The sequence below is a fragment of the Zea mays genome, chromosome 3, assembly GCF_902167145.1.
Source record: "Zea mays cultivar B73 chromosome 3, Zm-B73-REFERENCE-NAM-5.0, whole genome shotgun sequence".
NCBI lineage: Eukaryota > Viridiplantae > Streptophyta > Magnoliopsida > Poales > Poaceae > Zea > Zea mays.
In genome coordinates this window covers 197,008,134-197,026,686 of record NC_050098.1, presented here as the reverse complement: position 1 = coordinate 197,026,686, position 18,553 = coordinate 197,008,134, and the positions used below count along the sequence as shown (strand labels likewise).

The following is an 18,553-nucleotide window of genomic DNA, read 5'->3' as shown; positions in this document are numbered from 1 at the left end:
GGCGCCGTAAATACTACTATATACCTTTGTTCCAAGATGTCTGTTTTAACTTCTCTAACTTTAACTGAGTTCATATAAAAAATCCAAACATATTAATCAACTTATTTATAAATTTGCTTAAATTTAAATAAGCTTTACTTACGACAAAACTATATTATACGTTTTAAAACGTCTACAGCCTCCAGTTTTGCATGCAAAGGCGACTGAACGTCCTCTAGCTATCAAACTCAGATGCCGTAAAAATAACCACACCAAATTTCTTTTCCAAGAAGCAAATCATGTCAAAACGCTTTCTTCACAACTTGTCAAAACACATTAATCGAAAGCAAGCGCTATAAAATTCTGCGAACAACAGGCTACAGCGCTGCGATATATATGCTTGGCTTGTTAGCTGCAGTTTTATACTCTTAAAACCACAGAAATAATATACAAGCACGAGATAGGCTGAATGCATGTAAAAGCTTACATAGTGTATTCTTTCTTTCCTATTTTGAACTTAAATTAATTCAAATTAAAGAACATGGCGAACTTTAGACTTGGCACCATGGTTTGTTTACAAAGTATTATTATTAGTATACAGGCATCACCATTGCCCATTGCCACGGCGATACATATAGTCTGAATATCCCTCCCACTAGCTAAATTAGTAGTCTCCCATCTGCTGTGGAAATACATTAGAATTGTATGCAAGGTTCACAGCTGGATTTGGATGGCTATATGCCCAACGCTTCGGCGGTGCAGTTGAATCCAACCTTTCGTTGGGGTAACCATCCAACCTATGCAGAGCATTCTGTGTATTATAGGCCCTCCGGTAACCCTCGCCATAGTAAGGGTCGGTCATGTCAAACCGGACAGAACTACTTACGGATGGTATTTCTGAGTCAGCCACATTGCCTCCTGAAGAAAATGGCAAACCAAACGTATGATACTCATGAAGAGGAGAGACTGTCATATGGGCACTGTTTTGGTCTTCATCAAGCAAGTCATTTATAATATCAATGTGGGGGAATTCTTCGCCCACTGACCCATACTGCTGGCGTGAAACAAAGGTTGCAGCAGGTATCTCCCTCTGGAGGAACTCCCTACACTGTAGTCCACCCAATCTGTGCTGTTCCGTCCCAATGCTGCTCAATTGCTGATAAGAAATATCTTTCAAGTGGTGTAAATGAGCATCACAATTGGTCATTTGCTGGTTAGGAAAATCATGTTTCCACGTATTTCTGTTAACATCAGTGTTACCTTTCCATGAATGCCAGTTATCAAGGGTTTCTGCCCTGCTAGGCCCAAACATGAAGCCTTGCTTACCTGGTAACTGGCCATTCCTTTCGAATGGAGGGGCCATGACAGATGTTGCCATCGCATATGCTGACCATGGCTGTGAAGCTGCAGTATTCGGCGAAACAGAAGTTGATTGCTCAAGACTTGCTGGGGTTGTATCAAGATGGCCCTTACCAAGAATTGCATTTCGATATGTCTGTGTTACATACATTGGGGCGGTAGGTGAAGGCTCATTGTTCGGCCGTTCAGACACAGTCCGCGAACGTGAAAGCATTGGAGGAACTTGGGCTGACATAGTCCAAGAACGTGAAAGCATTGGAGAAACTTGGACTGACGGTGTAGGTAGCATAGTTGATTTTGGTACCTGTAGCAGAGGTGCACTTGTAGGCCTTGACATTGGTGTAGGAGTTCCAGGTACAGTAACGACTGCAGCCCTCTTAGAAACCGTATCTTCTCGAGGCTTGGAGATAGATGTGGACAGAATCTGTCCCGATACTGAGTTATGATGTGAGGCAACTTCATCAGGCTGGGGTGCAGGTGATTTGGGGGCAGCTTGGATGTTAGCAACTTTATCAAGCTGTGAAGTAGAAGATTTTGTAGGAGCTGCTGTAGCTTTAGCAATTGTATCAATCTGTAGCATTGGTGATTTGGGTGGAGCTGGAGTAGCTTTAGCAACTGTATCAGCCTGTGGCACGGGTGATTTTGGGGGAGTTGGATTAGCCTCATTATCAACTAGTGGTGATCTTGAAGGCATCAGGATAGCTTTATTTGTTTGCTGGATTGAACTTGATACATGTTCTTCACACAAAACTGGCTCAAGTTTACTTGGAGTGGGACTGACAAGCACAGGTTTGGTGTTTATGGTGTATGTTGCCGTTGCTGGAATAACTCCATTGTTGTCGTCACTTATGGCTACAGGTACAGCCTTTGGAAGTGGTGCATTAATTTTTGCATCACCAACAATTACCGAGGATTGATCTGGCCCCTTCAGAACCTGGGGAGTCTTTTCTAAGGAGTTGGATGAGGATGCTAAGGATGAATCCACTGCAGCCTCAGCAGCTGCCTTCTTTTCCAAATGGGCCTTGAGCAGTTCCCTGCCCTCAATTTCTTTCTGAAACAAACATAAATGCAAACAAATTAATCAAGTTTTTTTACTGTCAGCTAAATAAAGCAGCAGGATAGCTGATAGATAGAAGTGCTACAGAATACGTATAATCTCAGTATAAGATTAAATAAGCTTTGAACCCAGGAAATGGATCACCAAATTCTTTTGAAGTACATCTACCAAGTAATATGCTACAAATATAATCACCAAACATAGGTTCAGAAGAAACAAAACAGTTATAATACAATCTTGATGTATCCAGCTACACCATAGTCACAGAGATGGAGGAATGGTTACTCTGCCAATTAGAACATGGTAATCAAGTGATATGTGTTATCTCGCCAAAACATATCCACAGTATCAGAGCAACAGCTCTGGTGTTTGTTCCTACAATTGAACTATGTAGCAATCGCAATCAAATTACAAAGCATTCTATTTATAGTATCACAGATCTGCATCTTACATTTTGTAGATTTCCTAGAAAAATCTTTGCGTTTTTTACAAGTATTGTAATTCAGTCAAATACAATGAAAACCTTCACCAGAAACCAAGAAGTAGTGTTTTTAGGGGGGTGGGGGGTGGATATCTCAAAAAGATTATATAAAATTGCAAATTGAAAATCGTCAGCTATATCTTTAGTATATCAGCAATGCAAAGACTCGGGGGTATAAAATTGTGACAAAGCTAAAATAAACTTAAACAGTGAGCTCGAGCAAGACAGATCTGTCCTAAATTAGAGTGAACATTCAATAATAATTAAACCATAATTATAAATAGTGTCCAATACTTTTTGAGAACAGCTGATTCACCTCATGTAGTCGCTGCCCAAGCTCACGAAGCCGGTCTTTTAAGGTGAGTAGAGCAGTCTCCTGGTCACGCCTTGGAACTGGACCACAGACAGATGTGTTGCAGTCTGAGCAGCTAGACGACGGAAGGTCATCTTCATACCGGGAAATAATTATACTGCTAATGCCCCTGCTGCGCCGAGATCTGCCTCTGTTGCGCCAAGTTGAGATTCAGTTATGGTAAATTATTAAATCCAAGCTTGCAAGAGAAATATCGCAAATTTTGGATGAAATGCTAACTGACCTATTAGGTGTTATATGACTTGTACTGTCTAGCAAATTATTTATTTTGCCTCGTATGCTGTTCACAGCAGCAGACACAGATGTTACCAGTGTCTCGATATCCACAGTAGAATCATCTTTCCATGTTTGTGAATTGTTCATCTCAATACCAACATCATTCATTGCGTTCACAGTCACAGGTTCTGTAATCTTGTCACATGTGTCAGTTTGGCATACCCCTGTTGATCCACTTAGATTGTCTGATACATCTAAAGCACGTTGTCCAAAGTTATCAGCTTCCACAGCAGATTGCCCTACCTGCTTAGAATCCTCCCTGTCATGATTTGTGCTTACATCTTTACCCCTTTCTAAAAATTTTGAATCAGATCTCTCTTCTCTTTCCTTGTCCTTAACCTTACGATTGTTCTTCTTTTGTTTGGCCTGAAATTGTTGAGTAAGCAAACAAATTTATAAAATCACACCTAATGCAAAAGAAATGACAAACTGGGCATTAATAAGAAAGATACCAGTAAAATAGAAGCTCAAAAAATGACTAGTTCAACCTGTAATATGGTATCACCAAAAAAATGGGTTTTCTTGACAAGTAGAGCTTCCTGATAGCTTGGTAGAAGCATCTCATGATAACTTCCAGGACCCTAGCCAACAGGCTTCCTTGATGTCGCCGGCCATGGAATCCGACCAGCCATCCCTTCCCTCCCTCCCCTTCTCCAGCTCCTGTACGTGGGCTGCGGTCGTCACCCCCCCCCCCCCCCCCCGCCAGGTGACCCCACGCCCGCGCCCGTCTTCCCGGCGACGGTGAGTGCTTTCCACGTCGCTGGTACCACGCTCGGCTTTCCCGTGGCCAACGCGTGGACCCCCATGCCTCTGCTCCACCTCTTCGCAGACACGGCCCTCGAGCCCACACTCGGCTTCACAGCGACAGCGGGTGCCCTCCCCATCGCCGGAGTCATGATCAGCCTCCCTGCGCCTGGCCCCCCACCCGAGCGGGCTCCTACGCCCCCAGCTTTCCTTCCTCGTGGCCACCTTCCCAGCCGCCGGCGGTGGCTCTGTCCCCACCCCTGCACTCCCCATGCTGACTGCAAGCCCCCTTATCGGCCTCCATGCGCCCAGCCCCCACCCGAACGGGCTCCTGCACCCCAGCTCCCCTTTCCATTTGCCGGGGGCGGCTCTGCCACCACCCCTGCTGTTGTGCTACCCATGTGCACCGCCCGCTAGGCCTGGGTCACCCTTCAGCGGGGGTGGGGTGGGGGGTGGGGGGGGCTTCAGTACTGGACCTTATCGTCAGGCTCCCAGGGGGACATCACAGTAAATCGTCAGTAATAAAGAGATGGCAAACCAATCTAGTCTTGAAACTCTAGACAACAACTAGGTGCATCAAGCCATCAAAATAAGACCACACTGGTCATTAAAAATCCTAAAAAGAAAATAATAATTCCATAACGCATAGATTCAAGTAGCTGGATGTTCTTCCAGTTAACAAACTTGTTCAAGCAAACTACAGCAAGGTCAGCAGCAATGATTCCATCAAGTCACCCTGATGCCAATCACATTATATTGAATCAGGAATTAAAAAGAAGACTGGGTGCGCAGAACCAAATAAAAATGCAACCTGTTTTTTCTTCGAACGCTTATCCTTTTCAGCGACACTGCCACGCTTCCCCTTCATTTCTTGCTCAAGGAGCTCCTCTTCACGAATAAGCTCCTCTTGCCTCTTCAAAGCAACAGCTTCTTTATAGGCAACCTCAATCCCACTAACATGAAAGCAAAATGTAACAAAGCAATGCATGAAATGGTAGCTAGGGCATGTCAAGATACTGAAACAGAATAAATCGAATTTTGTGTATAAAAAAATGATAAATGAAGAAAGTAAATAACACACTTTGTTACAGAAAAGCACAAGTTCATTAAACAACTTCTAGATAATCGGGAGCATGAATCTTCTGGTTGACAATGTCTAAACATGAGATGATACCAGAAGAAGCCATAAATGGTTGAAAACGTTCATAATCTGGTCAATAAACCAATCATGTGGAGATAAGAAGATAGTTAAAGTTTAAAACCAAAAAAAACATTTATACCTAAATATATGAGATAGAACAAATATTTCAAGTATCTTCTGACCAAGCTCCGTAAGACGCCTTTCTTGATGCTCAATAGGAACTTTGTTAATTTCTCCAGTACCACCATCCTGGAAGGATGAGAATGAGAAGGGAAAAAACTAAGCAGCAAAACAATAATTATACTGTGCAAAATAATGCTAACAATATCAAGACTTAAAACCACAAGCAGAACAGTTGACAGTTCCATAAGATTTATACTGTCACTTATATCACTGGAAAATGACACTATTTCTTACTTCCAGCGTGTGAAGTAGAAGTGTAGAACTTCCAGGCTGATTGCAGAATTTTGATCAGTGTTTATAAGTCATTGGACTAATCTTGATTAATCGGCCTAATCAGACCCTGTCTCCGACTATGGGCACCAAGGCGCGGGCACCTAGCTCGACCAGAAACCTAGTCGTTCAACTAAGTCATACCTTAATCACAATTAAACGTCCGACTATGAGGGGGATGACCAGACTGATTGCTGTGGTTGTTGCGGACTTGCTCAACTGGGGTTAGAGGTGGGCTATTATGCTACCAATTTGGGCTGTTAAAGTTAGCATTAGAGTGCCAGATTCCACCAAAACGCATAGTAGGGAGGCACGCTGCAATCCTTCTCCTATGGCACCACAATTATTCCCATGTGTGACTCATGTTCTTCCCGCACACGACTCCCATCCTCCCATGCGCAATTACTCCCCCACGCGCTATTCCTCCTGCCCGGCACGCTATTCCTTGTCTCCTGCATGTCGTTCCTCCTCTCTAGTAAACCTGTCAAGCTGCTCTACTCTTCATGATGGTGTGTCCTTTCCCTCCACCCCTCATTCAGCAGCCCCTATGCTTGTTACTCCTAGTTTGTTGTGCTGCCCCTCTGCTCCTCAGCTTGCTCACTGGTTCTCCATCCTGATATGATGTACTACTGTTGTGTTTGTGTATATGGAGTTTGGGACAGGGATATGTAGCTATGGACCGTGTAGAAATCAACTCCCACAAGTCATCAACTAGCCCCTAATGCAGTCTTGATGCTTACTTTATTGGAATACTATATAGTATATATGGATAGATATAGTATGTACATGTCCTGAAATATATATAGTATGTGTGTGTCCTGAAATATATAGGTCGCTTATATGGATGACTAGGGCTGACTAGGCTAGACTAATCACTCTGGTCGACGACTAATCGCCTGGTCGGTCCCATGACAACTAGGTTTGACTATATGATTTGTAAACATTGATTTTGATCACATGATTTTGGAGTTTTAGAAAGTGAAGAATTCAAAGGACATAAGGAAGCTTCTAACGGAGTTGTCTGTGACCCAAGGATTAAGCCATAAATAGAAGCGAATGGAAAACAACTATCCACGTGCTTGAACCTTGATTTGTGGCTTTTGTTGGGTTTCAACTCTAGCCTACCTCAACTTGGGGATTAAAAGGCTTTGTTGTTGTTGTTGTAACAGAGCTCTCTATGAAGCAAATATTGCCTCTATTCGAGTGCAACCACCTGGAGAGTGACTAATTTAAGTACGTAATTAGCTTGAGAAATCAAAATTAATAATACAAGGACGAAATTATAATATATGATGCTTTCAATTGACACCAGTCACTTTAGGTTCTGAACTTACTAAACATCACAGGGACATAGTGGCTAGTGTGGTCACATTTGCAACGGGTGTTCTATGTACCAAGTAAACCAGTTCCAAATATGAGCAACATAATCAAGGGAATCAGGGAGACAAAGTAAATAGGTTAAATACTGAATGAGAGACAAAACAAAGTTCATTCATATAAATGTGATGAAATGAAACTAAACAGAAGCTAAAGTTATGGAAAGGGGCAATCGTGATAGAATTCGCCTGGGGGAAACCCAATCTCAATGATAAAACTAAGAGATCGAATTAATCATACAACAATACCTACCTTAGCACGGGTTTGGGAACATTTGTCACCTTTTGGTGACAGAGATTGACAAGACAAGGGCTCTAAAGCTGCCCTCTCAATCAAAGTTATGAAGTCACCAGCCAAAACAAACATGTCCATATCGACATGGACCATAGAAGCTGATAGCTCCTCCAAGTCAATTGAAGTTACCATTCCTTTCTTGCCATTGCTACAGGCCTCAAGAGCCTTCAAACCTGTATATAGAGCATCCATAACTAATGTTGAGGTCACGTCTTTCTCGACAAAAAAATTCTTCACCACCATTTTCAATATGATGTCACTCTTCTCTCTGGACATGCGATGTTTGGTTGTTGGGTCAATCGCAAGCCAGAAAGCACGGAAACTGCAACAGAAAGAAGGATCAGCAATTCAGCATGCACTATAGATTATATACCAAAAAATAAAATGGCAAGTATTAAACTGTTCATTGTAGCACAACATTCAAAGGCCCATTATCTGACCTGGACCACCTCATTTTGTCTTCAATAAGCCTGATAAGTTTCCTTCTGCGTTCTTCAACAAAACGTCGGTAAATTTGCTCTATGTTTGTCATGTAGACACGGAGAAGTTCTCGACGATAAGGGCGATCAAGGCAGCGAAATGGTCTGTCTGCTTTCTCTCTCCAGTATCCAAAAAACAAGAGATGATGGTTACAATTTGTTTTGTGAATTGTGATCAATTGATGAGAACTCAGCATCTCTCTTTTTAATATCTATGGGAAGTATCATCTCATATCAAGAAGAATTTTGAACTCAGTATCAAGAAGCAAAATTCTCAGACCTAGCTGAGAACACAATAGGACACAAAAGCCTAGGTTTAAAAAAAGTAAACAGGTAAAGAGACTAAGAGAGGGCCTCAAAGGAAATCTCAGATCTGGATGAAAAGCAACAGAATAAAGCTTATCGCAATTAAAAAAGGGTGTGAAAGAAAGCTACTAAATGACCAACTACACCTATAAAGTTATAGGGTGTTTGGTTTGAGGAATGAGCTAGTCCATCATTTTCTCACTACTCACTTTTTTGTTTGGTTTGTGCAATGGAATGAGTTGATCCATCACTACCTGATTCCTCATAGTTAGTTAGTTAGTACTAATATGAGAATATGCTCATCTCACCAAATTTGAGGAATTGACCCATGATGCACCACCTCATTTTGGATGGAGTGATTCCTCAAACCAAACGTCCCCTTAGTCTTTAATAGAACAAGAAGCTTTCGTGACCTTTCTCGGTCGGGGCTCTGAAAGAGCTTCTTCTTAATATAATACCGTGGAGACAGTCTTTCTCCTACCTGCCGAGTTTTTTTTAATAGGACAAGATGACACGAGAAGAATTATCGAGAAGAGCACAAATTATCCCCCACAAGATCACGTCAACTCAAGTGCATCATATGAACATCACTGGTATTTTAAAAACATGGTAATCAGACATCCTTAAGAATTGTTATGAAAGTAACTACCTGATAACTTGAACTTGAGCTATGATTTCAAGAACATCATCAACAAGAAAACCATCTTGAATCTTTGATAGCTCCATAAACTTTTTCCATCCCCAATCATGTTCCTTCTTCCAAAATTTGTGCAGCGTGTCTGCAAAGTTATTTAGTCAACTTCTGAAGCTGGCTGTTTTTCTCAGAAGGAAGATAACATCAGTTCAGCTCACCTGAATATTTAACTTTCTTTGGATCAAGATTGCCCACAGCTATAGTAAACTGGGCAAAATGGCCCCATCCTGAAATCATCAAGACCATGATTAGGAGGCGAAAAGATATGTGGAGGGCAAAAGAAAGGATAGGTAACATAGTAGTATAAAACCTGGGAGAAGTTCCTCATGATTAGCAACGCAAAGAAACAATGACAAGTGATTGGAGACATCGCATCCTTGAGGGTAAACTAGAATATACCTGCAAAATGAGCAAGAGATCAACTCAAGAAATAGGGCATCCAAGCAGTGTGCATTACAAACTGAGCTGCTCAACAATTTATAACCTCAAATACAGAAAAAGCAAACAAAACTACTGGAAACGGTAGCTGGCATGCGGAAATAAGATTATTCGCACTTCACATAGACTAACTGGTTCAAGGGTCGTGGAAATATGGTGGAACTAGAGTGCAGAAGGAAAGGTCTAGGGACTAAAAGGTGACCTAATACCATGCTCTGAGCACTAATTTAAGTTTTGAAGCATTAGGCAAAATATTGGAAGGATAACCAGAATGCAATAAAACCAAGTAGAGAAAATCCACTATATTCCAGCAAAGGTCAACATATCACGTATTAGCAAGACAAATATAGAAAAATAAAAATAATAGATGTAAGAATTTGACCCGTCTTTCGGACCTAGCTTTTGTGTTCAACCCCGGTTAAAAGGTGGTTATTACTAGTGTTGTTTGTGTGTGTATGTGTGAGTGGTGTGTTAGGTCATTGTAATTATCATCCTTCTTTTAATGAAATGATACGCAGCTCTCCTGCGTGTTCGAGAAAAAAAATAGATGTAAGAATTTATGTTCTTCAGAAAAGGGTGAAGAAGCAACATAAAATTCATGGAAGACAATAAAGACCAACAATTAGTGACAATACATAACTAATAGCAAAAATACCCCTTCTTAACAGTGACCGAAACTTAGGCTACTGGATTTGTAGCAGCACTTTCTCAAAACAAAAGCGGTACAGAATAGTGGTAAACACATAACTCATGCTGTGATACATTTCAACTAATGTCCAGATACTAGTAAATGGAAGCTAGTTTATGGTTAGTATGGGACTTCCATGTTATGCTCAAAGGTTGTGAGAAGAGCACATGGTGTTAGCTTGCTTTGTAGCAAGCCATAAAGGAATGCAATATATGGCATTTTAAGACTCTGGTTTACCCGATTGCACAGAATAATATTTAAGCCCATAGAATAGCAAACATAAAAATCAGTGTGATAATTGATATATGGAACATGGAGTGAATATTACAGCTCTAAAAACTGAACAATAAGAAATATTTCAACGAACAGGACAGCTATTGGCAATGATGTTGTAGATCATAAAATAGGTTCTGAAGCGGTTTTCAACTTCCTGACACAAGGATAGTATTTAGTTTCAGTTTTTGTAACACCCAAAATCATGGTTTTGAGATTAGTAAAATAAATCAAAGTAAAGTGTCTCTGATGAATAAATATGCTTTGGAATTCCCCCTTTCTAAAAATAAATAGTAATATTAAAACAATGTTTGTTTAAATAAAATAGAAACTGAAATTCAGTTTGTGATAAATAATAGGACACTCTATTGATATGTTCTCCCCATAAACTATAAACATTTTCAAATATTCAAGTAACCCTTGGTAGAAAGTATACAAAACTTTCTTCTAAAAATAAGTAGATAATGAATATTTATTTCTGAATTAACTTTTAATTCTCATTCCACATTCAAAAATGATATTTTCCTAAAAAGAATAATGAAAATGTATTTCATATTTCAAACATCTACCAAACCAATGAATAAATTAATTAACATAAAATATATAGATATATTGCATCATGATGGATTTTTGGGTGTGCATTTTGTTTGAATTTGAAATTCAAACCTCATTCGAATCTTAATTAGAAAATAGAAAAGAAATAAGAAAACAGAAAAGAAAATGAAAAGAAAAAAAAGAAAAGACTCACCCACACCCGCCTGGGCCAAATCCTCCTCGGCCCATCTTCAACTCTACACTGCTAGCCCACATTCGTCATCACGCTGACCTGTGGGACCTCGGGGTCAGCCTCTCAGCCACCCACGTGCCCGCCGTCTGATCACCACCATGCAGGGCCCATAGGCCAGTCCCGCGCGCCTGCATCCTTCTACTACCGTTGTCGGGTGGGGTCACATTTCCAGAGTCTTCTTCCTCGTCCGCGAGGGCGACTCGGAGGGGATATTGGCCGTTGTCGGCTCCACGGCTGACACCTTGGGTTCCGCGTACCCGTACTGTTTTGCCCGAGTAGTCGCCGACGCGTGGGGCCAACGAAGCTGGAGGAATCTTCTATGGTTTGTTACGATTTTCATCAGATCTCTACAACCAATCGCACCACCGTGATCTCCACCGATGTAACAAACTCGGGGTTGTTGTCATCCCGCTTGGGGGTATAAAAACCTGATCCCTGCGGCCGCCTCACCATCCCATTGGTATTCGGAGACCCGCACAGAGAGCTCGCTATCGAAGGCGGAGAGAATCATCGCCGAGAATGGAGAGAAGTGTCGCCGCCGCTGCTCCTCGTCTGTGTGGCCACTCGGGGAACAGGGGGTGGGCCGTGGGTGTGAGGGTATACCAGAGAGCATGGAGCGTGTGGGAGAGCATGGCCGTGTGCGAAAACCATTGGTGAGCAAAGTATTTCTCACCGTTGAGGGTGCTCCGCCGCAGCATCGCACCGAGTCGTCGTCGGACCTGTACACCGCTCCTACCACGGTAATAACACCACCAATCGACTTGTTTTCTTCCCTGTATCATGTAGCACGGTTTTCGTGGGGTTTTTCGCTCTGGGGGCGAGGGTTCGCGCGCGCTGGTGAGCTTGTTGGGCGACGCCCTGTCACTCTGCCGCAGCGAGGCATCGGGAGGAGGGATGGCTGCTGGCCGTTGATCGGCCAGTTGACGGCCCAGATTTGATAATGAGAGTGGCGTTTCGGTGATCGAATCCGGTGCGTTGGTTCGAAGATGAACGTGCAAGATTGAATCGTGGGATTTTAAATCGTGGTCGTGGATTGTAGATCGAATGGCCCTGGTCGTGTACCGCTTCGGGAGGAGTCTCAACTAATCTTAGCCCTCCATTCTAGATCGAACGACTGAGATAAACCTGTACCCCCATCGTCGCAGATGTTTTCCTAAAGAGACCCCTGGTTTCTGTAGAATTACCCGCCATCCTAAACAGTTTAAGAATCATTCAAAGTAGGTCCCAAAATTTACGCTGAGCACCCTAAATTATTCCCAATTAAAACATGTCGTCCCTGGCTGCGTAGTAAAGTAAATAAAAAATGAGATTTATAATCCAGAAAACCCCTGAAAATGATTTTTAGTACAAAAAATAATCGAAATGCTTAGAAAATCTGTAAGTTATTTGTTTTAACTCTGATTCTAGTGGTTCTTGAACATACAATCTCGTAGCGACGCATAGAATATTACCGCGCAGTTTGTTTTTATGTTTGGTGTAATGTTATTTTTATGTATTCATTGTCTATTTGTATGTTTTTCTATGAATAGAAGTGATGTGACGGGGATCTGAAGCACCAACTTTGGAGAAGTACCTGGAATCACAAGAAAAGGCAAGTTGTGTCCTTGATCACATTTTCTGACCTAAGAATGTTTATGTTTCTGATAAAATCACCATGGCGTGCTTAGGTTAAATTGATGGGACATAATAGGTTAACTAGTTTGTTTACCATACACCTTACATACAAATGAATTATTGGATAGTCTTGCTATTGCTCTACCTGGTTTTTGGGTTAATGATACTTATGAATTATGATCATGTTTCAATATGACATATTGTTGGATTATTTATTAATCATTATAAGATCATTTTGTTAATTGGAACATGGAGCTTAACCTGAGAAAACAATGCTACCACAAGGGTGGAATGGGACGCCCTTGGCCAATTAATTAGGAAAACTAGTAATAGATTACCTTACCCGAAAGGGGGAAGCGGGGAGACGTCGCTGCAGAGTATAGGGAGGTTCTCAGGTCAAATTGACTGTGATAGCTTTTCAGACGAGGGATTCCTATGCTCCTTTCTGAAACCCTAGCGGGTTTTCACGAACTGTGGAACTTTGTAAAGGCCTCGCAGTGGACCCCTAGTCATTCACTTTGGAAGTGTCTAAGGGTCTAGCTAACCCTGGCTACACGGGAAACACGTCTTACGGGTAAAGATGTGCAACCTCTGCATAGTGTAAAATTGATATATCAGTCGTGCTCAGATCATGAGCGACTCTGGAATCTCGCGTGATTAAATGATGAAACTAAACTTAAACTTGACATGCATTGCATTGCATTGTGGGATTACTATATGATGTTTCTATATTGATCAAGTATTTAATTGGGTTAGTATACACTTATACTTAGTAAATGCTAATAAAATTTGGAACAACTATTTAAAAGTGATGCTCAGCCTTAATCATTTTCCTTAGTACACCTTATACTACATATGAGCACCCACCGTAAGTGAGCTCATACACATTATTCCCCACACTTGTTAAGCAATGACCGTATGGTAGCTCACCCTTGCTATAGTCACACCAGGTCAAGAATAGGTACCGCTGGAGAAGCTTGAACGATGCTATGAAGAATTCGGAGAGGTCTAGGTCGTCGTCTCCTAGTCAACTATGATGATGGAGGATCGTTGTCGGTTGTTGCCATATGATGCATTTTATTTAGTTATTTTGTACAGAACTGGTATTATATAATAAAGATATGGCGTTGATTTCTGTATCATGAGTCATCATATGTGTGAGACTTGATCATAGCACACATTTGAGATGCATCTGAATTTGTCCTTAAATTCAGTTGTGATAGTTTTGGTCTGGTCTTGTCTCCTTTTTTTAGCGGCGCGTAGTGTCGTAGTCCTTGGTGTTGAGAGGTGGGGTGTGTGTGGGTTGCGTGTTACCCCTAGTGGGGTTTGTAATCTCATTTTTTTCTATTAATAAAATGATATGCAGCTCTCCTGCGTATTCGAGATAAAAAAAAACTTCCTAACACAAGGTAATCAAAATAACAATTATATACAGCAAATTCTTTCCAGTTTGCATAGATTCATGATTACTATCCCATACTCCATTGAAAAATAACATATGTAAAATTGAAGTGTACAACGTAGCGTTTGCTGAAATTAGCAGTTGCTATAATCAAACCAAAACTGGCACAACTAATCAACAATCAAATTTACATAAATTAAGAAAATCATAAGTTAATGTTTAGCACTCAGTGGGGGCACTGTACTTTTAAAACCATTATGAAAACAGTTGTCACACAACAGTGAAGAAACATGAGCCAGAGAGCATTGTACAGCAATAACAGCAATGTTAATAAAGACTAATAATATACAAAAACAAAGCTAAAACACAGACATTTCAAAGTACATTCATCACCAGACCAATAAGAAAAGTAGAAATGAGGAATGAAGAATGCCACAGCAGCTATCATTGGGAATATTTAATTTTACCACTTGTAGCCACCAGCTTCAAACGGTTCACTTTTCATTTCTCTCTTCTTCTCCTTTGAAAAGTTTTCGATTTTCCAAGTATACCGCCCAAATAAATCTGAAGGTCTAGGCCCTGAGAATACAGATATGCACAAAATGAAATGACTTGGCAACATCCACTCTACTAGTAAATTAAAACAATTCTAAATGTCACCAAAGGGAAAAAGGAACACATGTGAGGAGTGATAACAGCAAGCAGTGTGTCAAGATCTGGACTAAGAGTCTAAGAACAAGCACGGAGCACCTATGTTTGTCCTTTAATCAACCAGGCAAAAATACTAATGCAAAAAAACTGAAGCTAACCACAGACATTGTTGGAAACGAAATCACTTTGATTCACTCTTTCAATAACACAAATTTGTACTATACTGATCGTATAACTTCACACTACATGCTTACAAACCTTGGCACCTTGCTTGATCTTCACAACCAAGCTCTATCTTTTCTATATCTCAAGGTCTCTACTACACGGGAGGGTTCCTGTCCCTTTTATAGGACTTCCAGGCCTCCAGGGTCTGTTACTACATTACTGCTACAGGAACCGGTCTAATGGTACACACCTCACATTGCCCTACTTGCTAGCTAAGCAACCAGCTGTTAGAGCTAGAAGTAAAAGATTTGCTCTATTTTTTACTCCAGCCATCTAGGCCTATACAAGCATGTCTAACACTAACATGCATATATGACAAGACTAATGCTAACAGGCCCGATTATATGCAGGGGAAGAGATCACGTTTTAAATAACTACATCGGTACATCCTACATCAATAGGCAATTAGATCATATATGGACATCGGAAAAGAGTTTTCAGGAAGTTAAATGTAATAATTTCGTGATTTATTCACCACATGGATGGGAAAAAATCTGCATGTAGCGATGACCCAAAATGGAGGTTACTGCATAAAATATTTGAGTGTAAGTACCCATGGGGTTACAATTTGAGGCAACTGTACATGAGCACGAGCACAAGGCATAATGCTAATAGCACTTGTAAAATCAAACCAAATCCCATAGCATAATGAGCAGCCACATCAAGGTTTTGGCCTGCACTAATCAATTACGAAATAATATTTCAGTAACTTGCAAACCTCTCAGACATAAAGGTAACAAAGTAATATAAAATATATACTTCGCATCATCATTTCTAGGGCATTCAGTATCAGTGTTTAACCAAGAGAACGGCCATCTTTAGAAGCACCAGCAATATGCAAGTCTAATGTTAAACTAACAGAGTGCTGAGTAGTTAATTTACCATCTGACTTATCAGCTCTTATAGAATTGCTAGTGTGCACTATTTCAAGATGTAACATGAGAAAACCTCCAATTAAAGTGGAGTGAACAGAGTTAAGCATTTAGGGTTTGCCAGCAACTTTCCTGTTCTGCCATCTGAAGTTCTAGTATCAAATATTTCAAAATTTAAGTTTGTGTTTGATTCAGGGTTACAAGCGAGTTAGATGTTTAACCACACAAAAACTGTGGATTCAAAAGAGTTAACTAAATCAAGGTTGAAGTGTTATAATACTCATAATCCAAGATTAAGCTGACCCACAAAAAGGGCAAACAGTACTTTATACAAACTATACTTCCTGCAAGATGCAGAAAATAGGCCAAGTTAACCTAGCTAGGTTAGGATAGGTAACCTAGTTATTTTAGTCCAGAGACAACCCTTGAGATCGGGACAGTATAAAAACACAAAGGGCAATATTCAACGGGAAGAATGTATTATACTGATAAACTCTTGACATTAGACGTAGAGCATAGGAACAATTTGCAAACAAAAGTAAACCATGATGTTTGTTTATGCTTTCTTCAAACAAATTCAAGAAACTAAGCGTTTCAGTTCAGAGGTTCAAATCTATGCCCATGTGACACTGTACCACAATTACAGATTCCAGCCATATTCTGACAGCTCTGAATCTATGCATCATAACCGACCAGTATAGACTGCAGTCCAGAGAAGGTAACCTGTTTTCTTTGACATGGTGATGATATTCTATTTTGTGTGGTTTAATATGTTATAATACCAGCAACGGGTAACATCTGAAAACTCAAAGGCCGGTATCACGCACCAGGATCATCGTCTTCACTATCGGTGTCCCAAAAGGGAGGGGATGTTGAAGGGATCCCATTATCAACATGTTCGCAGGAGCGCCACTCAGAAAGGGAATCAGCAGAGACATTGTGATCCCCCAAACCACTGGTGCTTGCAGCAGAATCATCCATTATGATAGTGCCAGCCATCAGCAAATCCTCGATATTCCAATAATTGCCTTAAGTCACAGCTGCATATAGAAATAACAAGGACAAACTCACACTAAATATAGTATAGTTACCATTTGAAATCAACAGATTCAAATGTATGATGAGTGATGACCTCTCAAAATTCACACTAAATCAGCTCCAGAATTGCAATTAAGCAACAACATCCGATAAACGTGGCATAGGAATTACTACAAAGCTAATAAAGGACCTTGTGTTTCATATGCAACCCCAATGATTTTTACAGGAATAAAATAGGTAGAGAATAAAGCTAAAGTTACTCCAGCCAGGGATGGACTTGGTGTGGGGCATAAAGGTTCCACAGGAAACCCTATTTGGAACCAAACTACACTAGCACTTACTTTGGCAACGAGAAGTCATATGGTGCTAAGGGGGCAACTAATGTTGAATTTAACCAAATCCACTGATTGGCAATGATGGATTGGATTGGTAGGCCACCACGCAGCAACACATCAATCCACAGCAAACTGAATGGAGATTGGGCCATTGCGGGGAGGATACGAAGATTCGATTGAAGATGGAACCAACTCATCCGAACAAGCTTAGGATTACTTTCAAATCCGCGCCGGCATGGATATCCACACCGCTAGCACGATAAGGGAGCGGCGCTACGGAGGCGGCGGCGGACTGAGCTGCGGCAGGCGTAGGATCCCTCAGAGAGAGGAGAGGGACCGGCGGCCTAGAGCCGCTCGGCTGCGCCGCGATGTGTTGGTAGCCTAGGTCTACACCTGTGAAGCCTATGGAGGAGAGCTATACCTGCGTCCACGGCGAGACGGAGCTGAGGCGGCGGTTCTCCGGTTCTCCCGCACCGCGCGAGAAGAAAGCGAGCAGACAGGAGAGAGAGAGAGAGAGAGAGAGAGAGAGAGAGAGAGAGAGAGAGAGAGAGTATAGTATTTGGATTAGGAACTTAGGGTGTGATGTGTTTCTTCTTGGCGCGGCCAGCTTGCTGCCGCCGAATGCGCGAACCCGTTGGGAACTACTGCAGCCTGCAGGTCTGCAGCAGGAGGGAGCGGCGTACGTACGTAGACTTTCTCGTGCCTCGAATCAAAAAAAATCAAAAAATCTATATTATGCTCACTTAAGGAAAGTATATGTAGATATAGGGCTTAGAACATCTCAAAGAAACTAGACAAATCACAAATGACTCGGTAAGCCAAATTTTGACAATTCAACAGCAAAATAGCTCTTCAATAGACTACCTATCTGACTCGACTATACGACTCTTTAAATTGGTTTTCTCACTAGCCAAATTTGGCAAGCCACCTGAGTAGTCAAATTAAATAAATAGTTTGTTGGTGTGAGATGCTACATATAGAGTGTAATCTTTATGAAAATGTAATCTTAGAGATGCTCACCCTCACGAAAAAAACACCAGCTTCTTACTTAAATTAAAACGTAAAAAAGATTTTTTTTGTTATGTTGGAAAATAATTTTCCAGAATAACCAATGTCCGTTAGGCACCTAATCTTTTTTCAATACAGAAAGCTTTATTGAATTTTCAAGTCTATACATCGAGGTGATATAAAGTCTTGAAAAAAACACACTTCTGGCC

At 41.2% G+C, this 18,553-nt stretch overlaps 1 protein-coding gene across 2 annotated transcripts; it reads right to left on the bottom strand.

Moving 5' to 3' along the window:
- Nucleotides 1–315: 315 nt before the first annotated feature.
- Nucleotides 316–18,063, bottom strand: LOC103652457 (TNF receptor-associated factor homolog 1a). 2 transcript variants are annotated; one of them, XM_020550449.3, is made up of 14 exons: nucleotides 17,758–18,063; nucleotides 16,791–17,003; nucleotides 15,645–15,765; nucleotides 14,683–14,794; nucleotides 9,324–9,412; nucleotides 9,172–9,240; nucleotides 8,969–9,098; nucleotides 7,975–8,133; nucleotides 7,493–7,856; nucleotides 5,550–5,659; nucleotides 5,081–5,222; nucleotides 3,473–3,891; nucleotides 3,193–3,379; nucleotides 316–2,389 (listed from the first exon to the last, which is right to left on the bottom strand). In XM_020550449.3, the coding sequence occupies exons 3-14, from the start codon at nucleotides 15,646–15,648 to the stop codon at nucleotides 644–646; spliced, it is 3,531 nt and encodes a 1,176-aa protein (XP_020406038.1). In that variant the 5' UTR covers nucleotides 15,649–15,765; nucleotides 16,791–17,003; nucleotides 17,758–18,063; the 3' UTR covers nucleotides 316–643. The 2 variants fall into 2 exon arrangements, with proteins under 2 accessions (XP_020406038.1, XP_008676257.2); XM_008678035.3 differs by lacking the exon at nucleotides 15,645–15,765.
- Between the last annotated feature and the right edge of the window lie 490 nt (nucleotides 18,064–18,553).